Here is a 21,867-nt window from a genome sequence, read left to right as displayed (position 1 = left end):
TCACAACTGTGATGAAACAGACACAAGCTGAATAAACTGAATGCAAAATATCTGCCTGAATGAGCTTCAGAAATGCATTTTAATTCAGGGAAAGCACAGGAAATGCTGCAGTTGAATGGTGCTGATCAGAATTGGCAAAATCTGTTTTGAAATCAGAAACAGTTGTGCTGTCAAGTAGGTTTGCATATCCAAAGAATTTGTCCAGGTGTTTTAGTGCAGAACGATACAGCGCAACTTTCCAGAGACATAATATAAAATAGAAACATTTAAGGTAGATGCAAAAGTCCATTGTTTTTAAAGTGGAGGAGCTGAACATTTTGTGCAGGAATGTGCAAAATACTGATCAAGTGATGTCCAAAGGCTCAAAGTAATGAAATCACTATCAATTTTTTTTTACAAAGTTTAAAGTTTTTCAGAGGCTGCATATCAAATCTTTATTGAAACTCTCCCCCTACAGTGTTTACTCATGGGTAAATTGGCACCCGTACCAGGCTCAGTCGATTCCCAGTGAATGTTTTACAAAGAAAAGCCAAAGTACGTTAATGAGTACAAATTAAGGGGTGAAGGAAGGATCCAACAACATCAGTAAAACAACCTGCTATTATGCAATGAGTAACTAAAGTAAGAGTGTACATTACTATACAACAGTTATTAATTTGTTTGGAGAGGTTACAATAACTTCCAGGTAGAAACCCCCACATCATGCTCATAGAATGAAACAATGCTGAGCAAATGCTGCCTCAATTGGTTAGTTTTTAGCCACCTAAAAGAGGCCCCTCCTAAAAATCCATTATCAGCTTAAGTGTATGTTATATTGAGAATATCTTGACAGCTTTACCTCAGCGTCAGACAGCCCTTTTAGACGGGGAACTGAAGCGGTTATCTCAAAGCCACCAGATTCCACTGATAAAAAAGTAATTATACTTCACAGAACACTGCAGTTGCTCATCTACTACTGTCTCCATCAACTAGTGTGTATGGTAAGGTGCTAAAAATATTCTTAATATAGTGTACACTTACACTGATATTGATTTTATAAGTGGGCCTTTTTAGGTGGCTAAATGTTTCACTGCGGCCCCTGTCCACAGCAGCACGGTACATTGCTGGTAAATTTGGTTTATTAAAGATGCTAGCAAAGCAACACAGTTCATAAAATAAGCACAGCAGAAACATCAGATAGATAGGACCATGTGTAACTATATATCTTTAAACGTTATAGTTGAGGCTGAAAATGACAACAGAAATAAACAAGTATGCCTATTTTACATATCTCTGCGTTGGCTGGTCTACGGATCAGCCACGAGAAGACCAAAACCACCCACCACTCACTCTAGGCGAATATGACATCAAGTACGTTGAGAACTTCACGTATCTTGGCAGTAACATCTTGAGCAGAGGAGATGTGGAGAAAGACGTATGAAAGAGAATCGGCAAAGCTGCAGGAGTGCCCCAACGACTCCGCTCAGCTATCACTACGGCCATCAAGCTACGCCTGTATGTGTCAGTGGTCATTCCAACAGCAAGCCACGCCTGCAAGATGTTGATGAGGACTGCCAGCATTACCAACATGTTGGTTGTCTTCCACCGACGATGCCATCTTGAGGATCTCATGGCGAGACCACATCACCAACGATGAGTTGATGAGAAAAAGGCAGGGGTGGCGCTACTGTCTGACATGGTCAGAGAGAGACTAGAGAGTGTGGCAATGGACTGGGTGCCTGAGGACAGCGAGAGGAAGAGAGGGAGGCCAAAGAAGACGTGGAGACAGACGTTTAAGGAAGACCTAAGCGAGATGGGTGTCAGCTGGCATGGTGCAAGGAGGGTCGCCAGGGACCGGAGCAAGTGGAAGGGACTCATCGCCAAATGTTACATCTACTATAAAAGTCTATAACTGTTAGATTCAGCATTCAAAGTACCAAACACAGAAAGCATTTTAACCTGACAGCAAGATTTGCCTGAATTGTGTCTGACTGGTTCTATGACCACAATTACGAGCCATTAATTGATGGTGGCTAATGAAGTGACGAGACGGTCTATTTGGATCTGTCATGCTATACTGCCTCTGACATTTTTTGTTGCTAATATGAGTGATGTGTTTATGTGGCTGCAGGTTTCCATGTGGCTGCTCCAACAGTGCACTCATCTTTTAACAACAGTGCACTCATCTTTTACATGTGGTCCAAAACTCTGCAGCTTTGTCATTTGATTTGGAACATGCTCCTAATCACATCTTTATTTAGACTTTAAGATGATATAGCAGGCCATGTTGTCAGAGCTTTAACATTAATTCAAAACATCTGGAAAAAAAAATCAGCTGTGGTTTCGCTTTAGAAGCTCCAGCAGATATAATAATCATCTTCCATCTGAGGGATGTGAAACTGTGACAATTTAAGATCCATGCTCACAACTTATCCTCACAGCTCAACTGTTTGCTGGCAAACTGTTTTTTCTTTATGAATGAATGTATTTACCTCTGTTGGTCGGGTATTCCAACTGGTGCTTAACGGCCCTTTTAAAGCCTCTTTACTATAATGTGGTGTAATGACAAATCAGTGAGTACCGCCACAAGCTTTTACGATGCTCTCTTTTTCAGTGACAACACTAAGATGGAAAAGGAGCCTTTAAAATGGTTAACTTGTTTGTGAAATATCAGTAAGCAGGAAATGCACGTATAGACCACACAGGATGTTCAACAGGAAAAAAACGCTCCACCACATAACCTACAGCACAGTCAGTTAAACAGACTTTAACAGACATATTTATTGGCACTGGCTGAATACTATGAGAGTTATTACAGGCTGCAGGTCGAGATGAGAAGTTAATTATGCACAATGTCAGGGTCATCATAATAAAGCCTGGAAATACAGGACAATACTCAATGCAAGAATTGACATGACAACATCAACAATGGAAAACAACATCCACTAGATAAATAAATCAAAGTGAAAACAATAAAGAAAACCTGAAACCCTGAAGATTCTCTCCCTCTAACACAATCTGCAAAACCACTTTATTTACAGTACTACTGAGGTAAAAACAGATGCAAGCCACAGCACTGCCTGTTCACCAACTGCCATTTCCTGTGGGGTTAAGAGGCATTTTCCCAGGCCCGACAGTCACAAACAGCTGAGAGAAGAGGGGCTGTCCGAAACTGGGAGACACGAGACTGTGAGAGGCATTCAAAGTGGTCTTATTCAGAGACACAGAGTGAGACAGCCATGAGCAGTTAGTGTAAGTGACTGCTCTTGTTGAGGGCATGTTGTTGTTCAGCTCAGTCACCAGAATAAAATGTTGGTATTGTATGTTCCTGCAAACCACAGATATATGTTACAATTATATGTTTCATAAATATGATGTAGGTCAGATGTACATGAGCTGTTTCTCATTAGGAGGAGGGGATGCTGAACAGGGTGACACCTATTGTAGTGTAGTGTAGTCTGCATTGGTCTTAATTCACTTCTATAAATACCCATATCTTAATGACAACAGGACACTACTGTGTTGAGTCGGCGTGGTAGCAACACCAATGAACAAACAGTAAAACAACCATGTTGCTCCAACGTTCTCGTTTATTTTCTCAAACTAACATTTCACAATAAAGGCTTCACTTCCTGTTCATTTGTCAAATGTACAGTAGCCGCACAGGACCAATATAAACATCTGCAGAGGTCAAAATATACAGGAACAAAGTAACCTCACATATTTAACAACCTCTTCAACATTAAACTAAAATATTTTTCTCTCTGTATTATAGCAAGTCATATCATCTTACAATAAAACAAACTTAGACAGCAGCAGACCGCTGTTTGAGAGACCAACCAGAGTTCAAGACACGTCTGCGACCAAACCGGGTCTCTTTAAAAAGTCCAGCTGTGTTTGCAGGGACAAAAGCGGGTATTTTTTAATGAGGGTTCGGGACATTTGCAGATGCATTTATGGCAATTAAACCAGGTACTTAAAGCCAAAACATGATCTTTTTTATATGCCTAAACCTAACCACATGTTAACCAAAGAATGTAACGTAATCGTAAAGTTTCATCATATCTGCTACATATGAAATATACAAATGTAACATATCCATGGTTTGCAGAAAGTGAGCTACAGCCCTCTCCACAGTAACAACATCTCCAGAGCAGCAACACATCGCAGCGTTTCTGGGATCTACTTCACGACAAAGATGTGCAAAGGTTATAACTTCACAGGTGTTCTGAGATGCTGCAGTCATTGTGCTGGCAAGAAATGGCCGTGACACCTACTGTAACTGTTCCCCATCGCACGCTGACTTTAGATTACATTCTCGAGGACCTCCGTTTCATTCTCTTTGGCGGCGCCCTTGGTGATAAGCGTTGACTGCAATGCTCGAGCTTGAAACCAGGCTAATGAATTTATTTCTATCAGCTCATTTTATGAGCCCTGCAGCTGGTGAGATGAAAGAGTTACCACAGCATGGATAGTGTGTGTGCGTGTGTGTATGTATGTTTTGGTGTGTGTGAGAGCAGATTATAACGACTGTGCGCTGCTTGGGATTTTTCCCCGGGAATGTCGCCACAGACGCTCAGTATAATAATGTGACACATGGGGTTATGCTGCAGTTTCTGCTTGAGCCCCCCGACCCTCCCCAAGAGTTTTTCTCAGCACATGCTGTGCTGCATTTGCATAACACAAGAGACATGTCCTCTCCAACAGCTGGACTGCAGTCACATTGTGAATCCAACCAAGAATCTAAGTCTGTTACTGTACAGTCAGCACCACAATGTTCGCGCAGACATCTGGGACTCGATCAGGATGGGTAGATCAATAAAAACGATTACACAATAGTTGTGATAGCTACAAACCAGAGCTTGTTTGGTGCTGTTTTGTTACTTTCTTATAGCCTATATTATATATATATCTAGCAGTGATGATCACTCTTTAATGTCAATGAATGCGTTTCAGTACTGTTTTAATCTGCTCCAGGCTATTATCTTCAAAAGAAATCAGCAGCTCCTACCAGCGTCTCCAGAGGGTGAATCAGAAGATCCACAGCAAAACAGAGATTATTTAAATGTCACTGAAAGATCAGCTTCTTTTACTCAAGGTAAAGTATGCAATTGTATGTTGGATGTACTTGTATTATCAAAAGATTATTAGAATCAAGCACAAAGACAACCTTTACCAACAACATGTAAACTCAGGAAAATGCTATAAAAAGGAAAAATTACAGCATGACACCAAAACTCAAGAGAAAACAGGGAGCATCCTTTAATGTGAGGTTTCACTGTGTTTTCACTCTGTGTTACATTCACTGTACAGTCAATACATGGTGACCTGACTCCTTTCAGTCTGTGACTCCTTTACTAAACTCATTCTTGGCTCAGGGAACTGTGTGTGTCTACTTCGTCCTGACCTTCACAAGAGCAAACCTGCACTCACTACAAACAAGAAGGCGATGTACACAGGAGATATGGCCAGAGGCAGGAACAAATGAAACAATCTGTGCTTGTTTAGGACCCAAACTGTAAAACATTCTGACAAAATGCTTAATGGATATTGGTACACTTCCACAAAGCGCTACAGAACTTTCACCTACAATTTTTGTTCCAAATTTTTATGGTCCACAGTACTGGTAAGTGACTATTGCAACCAGTGTCAAGGTTAAAACTTTGATCAAGCAGGATAATTGTTTAATGGGTGGGTTACTTGCATCATTTTTGCCCTTTCCAGCATGTGCAGTGCAAGAGTTTGAGCCTGTGTTGCTTGGTTGAGGTAGCTTGGAGAGTGTGGATGGAGACTGACAGAAACTCACAGCAACACTCGTACTTCAATTTCCAGAGTGCTCATAGTTTATTACTAATATACACATCAACATTACCAAGCCTGGTCATACAGCTATTACCATATAGGTGGATAAAATAGAGGCCATGTGTAACCAAACATCACACTGAATTTCAGAGGCATAACAAAACAGAACTGAGCAACAGGCTTCTGTTCGTAGTGACAGCGAAGGCCAGCTAACTAAACAACATGAGGCACTGTCATGACATTGCATCTCTTGTATCTAGGCCTCTTAACCTAAGTGTGACGTGGTGACACACAGCCTCTATTTTGTCCATGCATGATACGATAGTAGCCATACAACCAAGCTTGGTAACGTGGACGTGTATGTTGGTAATAAACTACAAGCACTGTGGAAATTCTAGTGTGAGTATTGCTTTGAGTTTCTGACTGTTGTCTCATTCCACACTCTGTAAGCTACCCCGACCAAGAAACACAGACTCAAATTGCTGCACTGTACACAGTGTTGGTCGTGCTGGAACGAGCAGAAAACAAGAGTGCGAGGATTTTTAACTACAGTCAGAGTGCCTCGGATGCATTTTTGGACAGCCTGCCTGTACTATGGACTTATACAGTGAGTCAGCTGGCCAGTCCTTGTGTTTTATCTTTAAGTGACTTTTCCCCCATCCTTTAAGAGAACTTGATTTCTTTACAACATACTACACAGAGCCTTAACCCAGTGCAGCACTCCCTATTTTTTCCTCCTTATGATGTAAAGTTACATTTCACAATTCCACCTGTTAAACAGCTGAGTTGAATAAAACAAAAGTGGCCTATACAAATGCCCATAACTACACATTAAACAACATAATAATAAATAAAAGTAACTGCCATAAATATTGACCACTAACTCAAACTTCAATGTGTTGCCATGTAGACAGGGGGAAGTGGGGATCGAACTCCCAACACTGTTGCTGACGCTCACAACGCTTCCTTCACTATTAAGATACAAGTTAAAAAGAACTCCTGGTTCACAGAGCAGGTGCAAACACAGCATGTGCATGTTTGAACAGCCATCTTAGATAGATATGAATATTTTTACATTTGATAAAGTTATTTAAAGGTGATGCACACACAGCAGCCTCTGTCTCAGAGTGGCTGCAGGAACTGGACAGACACAGCAAGTGCACCACAGCCAACACACTCAGCAGGAGGGTCTCAGTTTTGGGATATCTTTAGTATTTGCGGTCAGGAAATCAATACATTGTGTAGCTACTCAACACCCTTCTATTTAATCAATGTTAATCAATGTGGACATACCGGTTAGTTGGTCAATCTGCGTCGCGCTCTCAGTAATTACTAAACTGCTTCCTTTACCGACTAAACTGGAGTCGTTTCAGGTTGACAACGCAAATCATTTATCGACAAAGCAACTACTGCCAACAAGGTAATAAACCTCAGGAAATAAAACTATAAAAGTCTGAGATGTTTTATCTGCGTCTGAGGTGCGTATTTGTTTTTTTGGTTTTTTTTTTTTTTTTACCTTCGGTGCGACCTCGTCAACTTCCACAAACTTGTCCGTCCACCAGACTCACACACCGCCAGCACCCAGAGGAGAACTTCACACACGGTCCTCATCCATGCTGACCGGTTAAATAAATCCTGTTGAAGTCTGCTGCTTTGTTTGGCAAACTCAAATCAGTGCATCTCGGAGGCGGAGACCGGCAGCCCGTTACATTACGGATGAGAGCCGCGGAGAGAGCACACCACTGAGCGGTGACCTATCAGTGTCTGGCCAAACACCACTAATGACCTCCCTCCTTTTAACCTGTTAGTGGCCTGAGTGCTGCCAGAATCTACCTGGTGTTTAAGTCCCATGATTATAATGTTATTATTTGTAAAGCAAGGCTGTAGTCATGTGTCAACACTGACGGGGACCAACTCACCCATTTCCTAATATATTATTTCTATCCATTATAGGCTACACAAGTACAGCTGTACAGTATACTGTATTAATATGCAAGAAATGAAAGCTACTACAACATACATAAATTACACATGCAGTGATAAATGATCTAAACTTTACCCAGACTTCACCAGGGCTACATATAACATAATAAAGATATTAATATCAGTTGAATACACCTGTGAGCACCATTGTTGGTCACAGAGTGAATTTGTGGTTAATTAACTGCAGTCAACTTACCTATTATTGCTATAATGTTTGATTGATTAGCACTTGCAAATCAGCTTGCAGATTGTACCTGCACACTGCTAAGATATGGCAACATCACCCAGCCACACCACACACAGACCTGCTTTTTTTGTCTGCATTTTGATGTCCACCCTTGATATATGTTTTGATTAATGCCTTTTAACAAAGTGCAATATCTGAGTATGAAGTAGATTTTGTGCCCTATTAAATATCTATTTAGAGGATCCTCCACACTCTGAGTCATTCACTAGAAACAAAGCACTGCAAGGAATGCGCTAAAAACCTTTTACCAGATATTTCTGTCATTCAATCAACACATATCTCAACCTGGAGAGAAGCAGATATGTGCAGTCTACACACGTCTAAAATTACTATAGCATTTGGAGCTCTCTGATTTACTGTAATTAGTCTTTTTAACACAACATTTTTGTCACTGTTCAGGGTGGAAATCACCAGAAGATCCGCAATATGATATTATCACAATACTTAAGTCACAATACAGTAATATTGAGATTTTAAATATGTTGTGATATGCTGAGTATTGCAATAAAATATACTGTGATATACTGGGATTTAATACCTTGATACCTAAAAAAAAAAAAAAATAAATACTTGGCACTGTGTGACGATACAGTATTGCCACACACAAATATCGAGATACTATCCTGTATCAATTTTATCCCCAGCACCTAGTTAATGTGCAGTATTACTGCTTTAGTGGCTTGGACTGGCCTGATATTTGCTGAATTAAGGGTGCCTGTAAAAAGCATGGAAGTTTTTGTTTCATTGTTTTCCAGCACTGAATCAAAGGCAATTTAAAGTGGCCTTTTGGCACTGATCAATCAAAAACAACTCTTTCATGTCGAGGTGTAAAGCAATCTCTTCAAAGGGATCTGAATTAATTGCAAATATGAATTACAAAGAGCATGTTTGCATTATTAGTCACACATATCAATCATCATTGCTGCAGCCAACTGTTAGAAGTCACATGATTAGCTCAATGGAGATCACCTCGTGTGTGTAGTCAGATTATAGTACAAGTGTCTGGAAGGCACAACTTTAGGTGAGTTAGTGTTGGTGCAAAAGCTCCACCATGAAGACAAAGGAACACCCCAGGCAATTCTGTGAAAAGATGATGTTATAAAACAATAAAACATGAAATCTTCTAAGAGGGGTGCTTCTAAAAAGACTTAGACACTTATTCATACAGTAAAGTACTATAAGTAGTGTATGCTGTAGTGTCTGTATACAGTGGCTGCAGAGATGTGTTGTGTGTTTGTGTTGTGATGTAGACCATGTCGATGCTTTGATCCTGTTGCACATCAAAAGTCAGTGACAACATGTTTGGCAGGATTTCTGTAACCTGCAGTATCCAGACTGGATGTTTCCTGTACCTGTGCATGTCCACATGTCCTTTTTAAGTTCTGTGTGACACTACAAGAGGCACTACAGCCAACAGATAGATCCAAATCTTATTTGATCCGCCTCTGTGCAGTCAAACTGACCTTTACTAGTGACCCACCAGTTCTGAAAGATGGCACCAAAAGGGAAGATTACAGTCTGCAGTGACTTGTTATGTCACAGATCACGAAGCCTAACCTTTTCCGCCTCTTTGGGAACAAAGGGTTAAAGGTTACAGACAAACAATGTGGACAGTCTGTCTATCGGTGTGTGATTAGACTGTGTGTGTTTGTGTACTTCCACCCCTCCCTCTCAGAGTGTGACTTTTTTCTGGGGCCTTGTGCAAGGAGCATGCAAAAGCCCCTTGTCTGGCAGAAACAACTCAGCTCTGGGATTCTGCGAATGTCTCGGACAATGTCTCTATTGACGGGAAAGTGATAGAAAGAAAGAGAGGGAGAAGAGAGGCAGACAGTCCAACAGATGAGACAGAGACAGATCTGCAATTATTATCTGATTACATCAACACCAGTCACTGCCACAAAAAGACTTCTTACTAGAGTAATAAAGCTTCTGGGAACACGGACAACAGCCTCAAGGGCTTAAATCTGTCAGTTATCTTTTCAGATACATTTTGATCTCACAGGTGGTTTTGCTGAACAGGGATTTTAATCAAACTGTAAATGGCCTGGGACTTCCATTAATGCATTATTTTGCCATACAGAAGAACTACGCAATTCCCCTCTGGCATTAATTTAAACACTATCTCATCAAAAACATGGCTTCTGATTGACTCCCATTGCTCTGCTCTCCTGCGGCTACACAAATGGGTTAATAGCGTTCTTTCTGAATCATGCTTTGTCCTTGAAATCTTCTCTCCCTGTTACTTCAAAGATCTGTCCATGCATCAAACAACTGTGCAGCACACTGATCTCCCCAAACTATAGGACACATGGGAAAACTTACTTAACAGTCATGTAGAGCACATCGCATTTTATTTACAATTTATGCAAAACAGTTTTGAATGAACAGAAATGAGGACACATTGCTTCACTGGGACAGTTGAGATTTTCACCTTTGATATCAAAAACCAAAAGAATCAAATACTTAACTTTAAGATGCAGAATCATCGACAGCCAAACCAACCAAACAATGCCGCAGCCATAAACTCTATTGCTACCTCTCTTTGGGCAATAAATAATTGGATGAGGGAAGTTAAATGAAGACAAATCCTGCTTGTTGTCCCTGAAACAAAAAGCGAAATGCTGCTTAATAATCTGGGGAATCTAACTCCCTGGGTTAAATCTGAAGTTACAAGTCTTGGTGTGATCCTTGATTCTGATCTGAGCTTCAAGTCCCACATTAACAAGGCGACGAATGCATAATTTTTCCACCTCAGAAATAGAGCTTATGTACGACCATTTCATAATGGAAAAAGTGCCGAGAAATTGATCCATGCCTTCACCTCGAGCCGACTAGACTACTGTAACGCACTTTTTACTGGCCTCCCAAAAAACACAGAGAGACTTCAGCTCATTCAAAACTCCGCAGCTCGGCTATTAACCAGAACCAATTGGAGAGAGCACATCAGGTCAGTCTGAGCTGCTCTGACCTGACTTCCTGTTACATTCAGAATTGATTTTAAGCTCCTCCTCCTTGTATACAAAGCCCTAAATAGGCTAGGACCAAGCTACTATCTGCCTCCAAGAACACTGTGATCATCTGCTGCAGGTCTATTGAAAGTTCTCAGCAACAGTCGGAAGAAGATCAGGGATGCAGCCTTTGACAGTAATGCCCCAAAGCTATGGAACACACCCCCTATAGATATCAGGGAATTGGTCAGATCATTAAAAAATATAACATCTCTTTCCACTGCTATGCTGATGACACCCGGCTCTATCTTCCCCTCAAACCAAACGAGCAATCCAAACTTACCAATATCTTCAACTGCATCAATGAAATAAAGTCCTGGATGGCAGTAAACTTCCTTCAACTAAATGAAGCTAAATCTGAAATCATTCTCTTTGGCCCCTCTGATAACATCAACCGGATATCCAACAGTCTTGGCAACCTGTCCACTCTTATCAAACCTCACATCAAAAACCTTGGTGTCATTTTCGATCCTGCACTCAAACAGGTCAACTCAGTAGTCAAAGCCAGTTTTATCCAACTTCGCACCATCGCAAAAATCAAACCATTCCTCAGTTTCACTGACCTAGAAAAAGTCATCCATGCTTTCATTTCCACTCGCTTGGACTACTGCAACTCTCTTTACACTGGAATTAATCAGTCATCTCTCTCCTGTTTACAAGTAGTACAAAACACGGCAACCAAACTTTTGACTTCTGACTTCCTGATACAGTATGACGTACTTAGAGAAACAATAAATTTAGAGGCTATTTTTTCATCTGGATATAAAGCCAATTGTCTCCTCCTAAATCACCACTACAGCTTCAATGTTTCTGTGCCAGAGTCTAAATGTGTTCTTCTGTGATACACTGTTCATTTCTTTAAATTGGGTACTCTGCCTGAAATAGCAACTGTTTGATAAGACTCCAATGACTCTGTGACAGGGTTCTGTTACAGTGAGTCAGTGCTCCGACGAATAGGAAATCACTGTAGGTTGCTGCTGTTGTAATGTGCAGTCAGTGAGAGTAATCCATGACACACTCTCTGTAACCACTCTGCCATCCATAGACTCCACATTACTGCAAACTGGGCAGCTTGCATACTCGTAAAATCACATATCAGTTATCCATTAGCCCACGAGCACAGAACAGCTGCAGTGTCATGATAAGAGTGACACTGAACAATATAAGACAACAGCTGTGTCTGAAATCACTCCATATCTACTATAAAGTGCACTTTATTTACCCTGTGCCTTTTTATTTGTCTGAATTCTGAGAGTGACATGTCCACCATTCAGTACCAACAAGAGCTCCTCTAATGTAATGAAAAAGTAATGTGCATGGTATGTGTACTACTTTCAACCCCTGTCCCTGAATGCAATGTGTCAACTTTTATCGACACGTTTACCCTTGTTTGACTCTACACGCTCGTCAGTGATGACGTAAAATGATGGTGATTGTTTACAAATGTGCTAAATCTCAATTTACTGCTCAATTTAGGAAAAAAACCAATTGGGTATATATCAAATAGTATGTAGTGAATGAATGAATGCTCCATGAGTGCTCCATTGACTCTAATGCAGTTGTCTCAGATTTACTTCATTTTCAGGCTGGTTTTGTGGATTTGGAGCTAAATGTTGTGTCTGGGGCACGTCGTGTATTAATGATACTCGTTACCTGGAGAGGTTGGAAAAAGATATACGTTTCTTCCCTGTTCCAAAACCAAAATCAATCCCTGAAAAGTGTAGGGTTAGCTAGCTAGCTACTGAAGATATAGCCTACTGAATGTATACACATGCTGCTTTTGCTTTTTAATGATTATAACAGTGGAACAAAGACTGACCCTGCTGTACAGGAACCAGTGAAGGGAAGCAGGGAAACTTTGCTGATATTCAACCAGGTGAATATTGTTTGACTTCCCCTGGAGATCCCTGCCCGTTCGGCGGTGGAGGTCCAGGTGCTGGCAGCAGCACGGGGGGTGAAGCCAAACAGCGTTCATCTGCACACACTGCGATGCCACACAGCTGGATCAATATCAGCAAAGTTTCCCTTTATATTCATTGTCTTGTGTGTTGATCAGCAGTGATGTGGTGGTTCACTTTTACACTGTGATCTGTAGCCTATAGTTGGGCTTTAGCTTCTAACTATCTTTGTCTTTCTAACCTGTTGTTGCTGCTGAGTCAGTTTGACATCCTGGATATATCCTTCAAACACAGACTGGAGACCCCTCTGTCTGCTTCTCTCTGGAATCACTCTTTCATTTTTCCAAAAATATGATAATATTTCTTCAGGGAGTGCAGTTAGTTACAGTGTGGGCTCCATGCTTACTCTAGTCTCGCCACCAGACAATCATAGATCTCCACCTTTCTGATAGTCTGGGGACACTCCTTTCTAAAGTGTGTTTAACACACCAGCGAAAATGGCCGGCAACAAAGCAACGCCTCTTGCATTTTTGAAAAGGACACGCCTTCTCGGAAATGTGCCCTCCCCCCTTTCTCGTCCGCAAGGAAACAAACACACAGAGAGCTTGAAAATGGATGCCGAGAGATTAAACTCCGTTTTATCAAACGTGTGCTCATCCGTGAAGAAAATATTTTTTCCAGCGGATACCTTAGTTACAACGTGATTGAGCTAACTGGAGTAGTTTCATGTCGTATCCGACAATGGAAGGCTTTTAACAGATGACGTCCTGATGTTAGCTTTGCTGCTGTTAGCTGTCCCTGTCAGCTGCAGCCACTGATGCTTTCTAGACATCGTGATTGAGAGAATGTGTCGCCGCAATTGCGACAAACATCCACTAACTTTGACAGCGTTTTCTGCGAGCGTGACTGAGCCATTTTGTACCGCTACACGTGTTTCTAATGGGACTATGTTTACAAGCACAAGAGTTCAGCGAGCCACCGAAGGACCACCCTGCAGATTTCTTATTGGTTCTGCAACATAGGGGTTTTTTTTAAACTCTGAAATTGTATCCACCCATCTAAACACAAAATCAGGGAGAAAGTCATCAGTCTTTAGTTAAGCAAAGCGTCTAAAGACTGACTTGTGAGTCTATGCTTACTCTGACAGCTTGTCAGACCATCACAAAGGGGCAGGGATTAGCAAAAAGTCAATTACAGATTTATATACTCATTTACAGTTTTATCTACACATTTACAGATCTATGTACGTGCAGATTTGTCTACATACTTTCAAATTTCAAGTCATTTGCAAATCTTAAAATAGATTTGTATATTTTTTTTAACGCATTTACAAATCTGATTACACCCACACACACACAGATTCAGAATACACATTTGCAGATACATGTGCACATTCACAAACCTCTGTATGCGTTTAAAGATTTTTTTTAGACATTTATAAATCTGATTGTGCACACGTGGACTGAAATACACTTACACACACGCACATAGATCTGCTACAACAATGGCCACATAAATAGCTGTGATGCCACAGAGAAGATGGTGTTTTGTGGAGAAGGGGGGCAGCTCAGGACAAAGTAAGCCTGTGCAAATGTTCACTCATTAGCTGGACACATTTTGTTCCTACACAATTCCCTTTTCATCTCAGCTACTATAAAATGACCCATTAGCATTGCTGGGGGTGGCCACAAGTCATCAAGCTGTCATGCTAGAGATGGCATTTTCAATAATGTCTCATGCTTATCTTTGCTGATTACATACGTGACACACAGCATGGAGTTTTAACCTTGGCTCCCCAGGGTAAGGGCCAGTCTTGTGAACATCTAGTCCATGCTGCCACCCAATGAGAAACCGGAGAAAATAAACAATGTCACTATACCTGTTCAAAACCTGAACTGGCCTCAGGTTCATAACCCAATTTCTGAGGTATTTTTAGCGCTGTCAGGCTCACCCTATTACTGACCCATCACCTGAAACAGTCTTGAGGTTCAAGCTGTCTTGCACTGACAGCACTGGCAACAACAGTGAGCGATAAGGTAGACAAGCAAGGCTATCTACATGTACTGTACCTCACTAAAGTGCTGCATATATAACTTTACTGCACAGCCTGCTGCACTGTACAATTTAATACCTGACTGTTGAAGGAAAGAATTAAAGGGAGAAACATGGAGAAAAGGGTGGATAAAAGAAAAACGGAGAGATGGAAGAAGGACAATGAGCGAGACGAACAGTGGCAGATGTCACAGAGTCTGCAGGCTTTGCACCAGTCTTGGTAAAGTAATTGCAGCGTGCTCCTACATCACATTCATCTTCAGCCGCCTATCTGGCAGCTCCAGAAGAATGGAGGGAGAGGAATCTGTGGTTGTTATTATCAACTCCCCCTCGTCCCCGCACTGATTCATGAAAAGACTCTTTCACATACATTTTGTGTACTAGATATGAGGTAATAAATATACAGAGCAGGCGTGGGGTTGAGGCGGTATGCTTGGTTTCCGTGGTAACAATAGGAGGATGAACAGTCTTTGCTATATTTAAATCCAGTTTATAAAGTTTCCTTACTGGTGTTGCTGCATGTATTGTTAATACATTCTTCTTGCTTTCAGAGTTTAAACGAGTACAACTGCAGTAAAAAAAAAAAAAAAAAAAACAGACTGCGGGTTTTATTTTCTTTCACACAGACTATATCAGGAGAAAAAGGTTGACTTTTACTTCGTTAATAAGGTTGATTTCATCCTCCAAAGTGTTAAAGTAGGCTTTGTATCACCCTGCATATAAAACACATGACCAAATATGCATAATTATCACCAATATGATGCTGCAGTGAAGAAATCATTAGCAGCTATGTGGTTTATAGGCTTAATGCTTTATCACCCCCAGTCTGTCTGAATAAAATCACAAAGCCTCTTTATCAGCTGAACCTGAGAGCCTCTCTAATGTGGCAGTCTTTAAATATCAGTGGGCAATTTATCGTTAATGTGTGAAGTTTGAAGAGTCAAAAATAAGAGATGACGCCAATTTAATTTTATCTGTAATGAGAGGGAAACTTTTATACTTTTTTTTCTCTTTAAGCCGAGAACTTTCCTCTCTCATAATGCGGACATCTTATTAAAAATATTCATCAAAGCTAATAGCAAGATACACCTTGAAAAGGCCTGAAAGGCACTAAAAAGTATCTGTATCTGTACAAAGGGTCTCTTAAGATCCACATAACATGTTTTTGGCACATTTAGACTGCGTACAGCACAGACTTGATCGCTGATGCTGCAGTTCCAACTGGTTACCATTAGATGTTACTAGTGTCCATACTGTATGGATTTCTGACCCTGCACATGTTGCCTTAGGAATTAAATGTCTTTCTCTGTGTGTTTATCAAGTTATACTTTAACATGTTGATCATCTACTGGAATAAATCCCAGACTTACACTACTGGAAAAAAAAAAAATTCTTGACCACATCTGTCTAATAAGCTTTATGGAAACTTGTTTAGAGACAGACAGACAGGCAGTAGGTGTATGAGCTGTAAGGGGGGGCGCAATATTGATAAAATATTGATAAAATATTGATAAAATATTGCGCTTAAATGTCTACTCAGAGACAGCAGGGTCCTGATGATTAAGTATTTAATAACCTTTAAACCAGGGGTGTCAAACCCATTTTAGTTCATGGGCCACGTACAATCCAATTTGAATGCAGTTGGACCGGACCAGTGAAACCACTGCATAATTTCATATAAATAATTGTAATTTCCATTACATACATTTTACATTTTTTCCTTTTTTATTGTTTAAAGAAGTACATTTTAAAAATGCTAATCCATTTATAAAACACGACAAATAGCCTGTGAAAAATAGATGCAATTTCAACAACATTTCTCACTTTCTCATTCAGTCAGTCGACTACTCCCTGTCACTACATGTGCATTTTTCTATACATTTCCATTCCTGTGTAGTATTCCTAACAACAGCGCACCAGACTAAATTGAAAGAAAAGAACTGTATTCTGGTCAGGGTGAAACCTGGCACCTCTTACCCCACTATCAGGTGTGCAAGGTCATCCAGTGGGCCAGGCTGGACCCTTTGGCAGGCTGGTTCTGGCCCCTGGGCCGTTTGTTTGACACCCCTGGTTTAAATATGACCATGTAAAACACATTTAAGCAGTATATTATTTAGCAGATGGTGCAAATACAGTGTACTCAGATTAATAACTTGGTTGTCAAACATGTAAAAATGGCTAAATTGGCCTTTCAGGTAACATATGACCAGCTCTCTAGCTTGCTGTAATAACACTCATAGCTGCAGCTAAATTTGAGATTGCAAACAAAAATCTCCAGAACAAATGCAGCCATCTCGGCAGAGGCAGCAGGAAGAGGAGGGGGGCAACTTTAATTTAAATAAGTGATGCATCAATTGCGTATTTTATGATGAGGCATCAAGTACAGTGGATATTTTCACATTTTTTGGTTATCAAGTTAGTTTATTGTTGGTATTGCCACTTGGCTGCATGGGGCCAGACATAATTATTAGTATAGGTCTGAGCAAAATTTAAATTTCAGATGTGGTGTAATGTATTTTGGAAATATGCATGGGGGAACAAAGCAGGACAGATATATATATTACAGATTCTACTTACAGGTTGTAAAAAAACAATAACCAAATGGTGAAGTTAAGAGTGTCCAACACCCACTGAATAGATAGAGATGGTTAAAGGCGCTGTATGTAAGAATGTGGCCAAAACGGTTACTGCACTCAAATTCAAAATACTGCCGCGAGTCGTGTCCGCCCACAAATTCAAAACATAAACATGATTTGCAGACCGTAAATTTTTTTTTTTTTTAATGCAAATATTCTGGCTGTACTATTGTTGTTGGTGAGATCAGCATGTTATATGAACATTATTCCTTAGTCTCTGTGACATATTAGGATGATTTTATGACTATTTGCTTTAGATTTCTTACATATAGCTCCTTTAAGGAAACTTATGTTATGGAACATCTGAGTTTTTCTCTGAGACATGTCTCTAAAAAATGTGAAAAATATTGGAAAGTGATCTTTCATTTAAACTAGTCCACACCCACTGAGTGCACAGTTGCCCACGTACAGTTTCACATGGTGTGTGTTTGGGATACAGGTCATAGGAAATTGCAGATTAAATAGTCAACTGAACCCATTAAGAAGAGCAATGTATTCAGACAGAGTTTTTGTGAATTTCATAGCACGATTGCTTTATTGAAAGTACAGTAGTACCATTGCCAACAGTGGGATAGTTAGTGGGCTAAAACTGTACATTAGTAGTTGAGGTAGCACGTTGAAAGGCAGATAGTTAAAGTGTTTATATGTTGTATTGACTTAAAAGTGGGGCGCACTGGTAGAATGTCTGACAGTTTCCGTGATTATGTACAGCATACCATACCATGACTAAGTCATACCAAAAATTAGAAAAAACAAAAAAACATTCAGCCACAGGGGGAGCCACAGCAATTGGTCGCATTTTAGCCATTTTTAAGCATTTTTCTGTTGTTATAGCGCCACCCAGTTGCCAATTAGAGTTAAATTTCTCCAGTCACCTTGAGGCGTCCTGTTCTACTTATCTACCAAGTTTAGTAAAAATCGATATGGCGGTTAGGCCTAGATAAAAAATTAGCTCTCTAGCGCCCCCATTTTGTTTGATGGGGTCAATAATGGAGGGGTCCCCTCAGATTATGTGTGGTCATATGCCTACAAAGTTGCGTGGTGATGGGTGAAACCCTTGAGATGTTATACACCTTTATGTGATGAGCCACGCCCTCCACAATATTCATTGCCTTATAGAAGCTCAGTTTTAGTAAGTTTTCCAACTTTTGCCAAGAGGGAACTTTAGATATTGGTCCCTAGATTATGTTCACCCAGTTTCATGCAGATCGCTCAAACTTCCTAGGAAGAGATCGATTTTAAGTGTTTTTCAAAAAATTCAAAATGGCGGAAAATCTATATAACCGGAAGTTATGGGCTCTTGATGCAAATTTGTTCCTCATGAGGAGAGGCATCTCTGTGCAAAGTTTCATGTCTCTACGACATATGGGGCATGAGATATTCCCATTCAAAGTTTGCAATTTCAATTGGTTGCTATAGCGCCCCCCTTTGGCCAATTGATGTAATATTGCTTCATTCACATCCTCCCATGACCCTCTACCACTGTGCCAAATTTCACATGGATTGACCAAGTCAGTGAGGAGAAAAATGTGGAACAGACACACAGACAGAGTTTTCGTCATTATATAGTAAAATGTTTATGTTCTTTGGTGAATTTTGTTTTATCCCCTCAATATGAAGACATACAGGATGGACTATAGCTCATGAATAAATGGAAGTTTTCTTCCTCCTTATAATACCCTGGATTTCCGGGAATCAAAGTCAAGGATCACAAGGACCTTTGTGATCAATGTAACCTTGCTTCTTCTCAGTTAGTGTTTCACAAGATGTTAAACATTTCACCTTCACTTATGATGTCTCTGCCCGTTATCCTTGGTTTTGTCTGCTTTTTTTCTTTCCACAAAAAATAATTGAAATAATGTAGAAAAAAAGAAATTTCAGATGTGCCCAGAGCACTGACATTAATACTTGTCTTCATGCTGTTTTTGACGTAGTCTTGGTTTTAAATGAGGGAGTGATGTGTGGCACTAAGATGGTTTGTTTTGGCAGAAACACAGTATGCACATTAACTGTAACTTTCTTAAAATAATAACAGTAATCTATATCTATTTCTAGTCTTTAGAACAATTGAAGCAATAAGATAACTGCCAGACTACATACAGAGAGGATACACAAAAACATATGCAAATTGTCTTACTAATGAGGCTCCCAACAAAGTCAATTGAGCATCCAAACAAAGCAAGGACAAACTGTAATTCATCACATCCTGTTGTGGTGACACAAGCGACAAGAACACAGCTGAAGAAATGAGTGCAGCATTGCCTGAAAGACTGATCTGCATCTCTCTCTCCAAAGTTACATTCCCCTACGCGGTGCAATGCGGATCATAAATCCCCGAGATTATGACAAAATGATGTTTGGACTTTATGGCCTGCCAGTGTTATAGATGAACAAGCTGTGAGTCACTGTGTAACAAACTGAATTATACCATTTTGCTTTGGGTTTTTTTACTCAGTGAGAAAGCATTGGTTCGTCAAGCTGGTTTGACGCGAGGCTAATTCCCAGAAGAAACTTCTCTACACACCAAGAGTGACAGGTCTCTGTAACATAAGTTGGCTTACGATCTACAGTATGCTCCATATACCTTGGTGTGTTGGGTCACAGCAGTTGAGTGAAGCACCTCAGGGAGCGCTGCTGCTTATTGTTGGACAAAGCTGACAGCCAACTAACTCAATAGTTGGCTTTTGGGGATTTCTGTTTCTTTTGAAAAGCTGTTGGCAACAACACTCCAGTCCCTTTCACTGAGCGAATATGTTAAACGCTTCTTTTGGTAGCAGAATGACAAACAGTGTGCAGACAGGGACTTTGTGTCATTGCCGCAACACTCTGAAAATATTCTTTGATAAACTGCGAAGAAGTCACAGGAGTGAAAATCACACTCCGGGAGACATGTGAAACTGCTCAATATGCCACTGTGGCTGTGTGTATTTTGCACTTTGTGAGATCAACAGTCACTTAAACACACCCTGAATCAAGCATACCTTGACATATTGTGTGTGTAGATTTTGATCTACAGAAAAACAAATGAACAGAATTATCATTACAAAAAACAGGACGCAGCACTTGAAAAAATCAAGCATATATTTAAATATAAATGTGTCCATGGCCATTATTTAACAGAGGCATTCAAGATGTTGATATGATTTGATTATTTTCCCATTTTTCTGACAGAGAAAGTAATGATCTACAACTTAAGCAGCAGTTCTACCACAGATTTCACATTCACTCAAAGGGATCAACCCCAACTATTATAATTGAAAGGAATCACAGGGAGAGCGCTAACTGACAACAGCCTGACAGCGTCTGAGATGGGGGACTATAAAGAGTCAGTGGGTAATTAAAGTCAGCTGGCAGACAGAAGCAAGGGCTATTTCTGTTATCAGAGAAGAAGATTTTCAGTAATTGTTGGGGACTAGAGGCTGAGTCAGTGTCTATACAGTACGTTACCCAGAGGGGCTACTTCAGCACAGATAATGAGTCTCGAGTTTTTTAAATACGTATACACTCCAGAGCTTTTCCTAACAGTAAAAAGTAAAACAATTTTTACATAACACTCACTGCTGACTCATTACAATGACTGTAGGTGGCTGACAAAACACTAGACACATCTAATGATGGTCATTTACAGCGCTCTTAGCTTTACGGATTGCTTCAGCCCACAAATCACCATTTGTATAATACCAACGCACCCTGTGTTATGTTAAATTTGTTAAGAAAATGTTTTTCTCGCATGCCTCTGGTGACCAAAGAAAATTCTTGATGACTTAAAGTCACGGGAAGCTGTGTTTAACAACAGCAAAATTATATGAACACATCCATTTACAAACTCTCACACAACTCCTGCAGTATAATTCAAGTCTCATTTATCCAGGCGTATGCTCAGAATTTCCAAACAGGCAGCTTTTTTCAACAGGGAACTGAACTAAAGGTGAAACTTAACTATTCTGTCCTCACGATCCATTGACAAAAACAATCATTTTGACTTGCTAATCACAGCTGCTGGTCTACAACTTAGTGTTGCGTCATTCACAAATGAATCGTTCAAAAGAACGAATCTGTTGAGTGAACGTACTGAACTGAATCACTTCCAGAACTGTTTTGTTCATTTCTCTGTTCAGTTGAGCTCAGCAGCGAGCGTGCAGGCAAAGGGTGTAAATCACCAGCTTCATCACGATACGATATTATATTGATTTGTGTGGATGACAAGACGATGTTTGCCGATTTCACAAAGTCTGTCACGATACGATTTTGATTCGATATGA

General features: G+C 40.3%; 1 protein-coding gene across 7 annotated transcripts in view; it reads right to left on the bottom strand.

Annotated features, from left to right (window-relative positions):
• Positions 1-21,867, bottom strand: part of gramd1bb (GRAM domain containing 1Bb) — a 162,087-nt gene that overhangs the window by 99,049 nt on the left and 41,171 nt on the right. Inside the window, exon 1 of one of the 7 annotated variants that reach the window (XM_049575607.1) lies at positions 7,298-7,462. The exons of the other annotated variants lie outside the window; for them this stretch is intronic. Within the exon in view, the coding sequence (XP_049431564.1) occupies positions 7,298-7,392 (95 nt within the window). The 5' untranslated portion in view covers positions 7,393-7,462. Of the gene's footprint in view, positions 1-7,297; positions 7,463-21,867 lie in introns of those variants that run through there. 7 annotated transcript variants of the gene reach the window in all.

Source organism: Epinephelus fuscoguttatus, linkage group LG5 (assembly GCF_011397635.1).
Source record: "Epinephelus fuscoguttatus linkage group LG5, E.fuscoguttatus.final_Chr_v1".
In the NCBI taxonomy this organism is placed as follows: domain Eukaryota; kingdom Metazoa; phylum Chordata; class Actinopteri; order Perciformes; family Serranidae; genus Epinephelus; species Epinephelus fuscoguttatus.
This window is presented reverse-complemented; position numbering and strand designations above follow the sequence as displayed.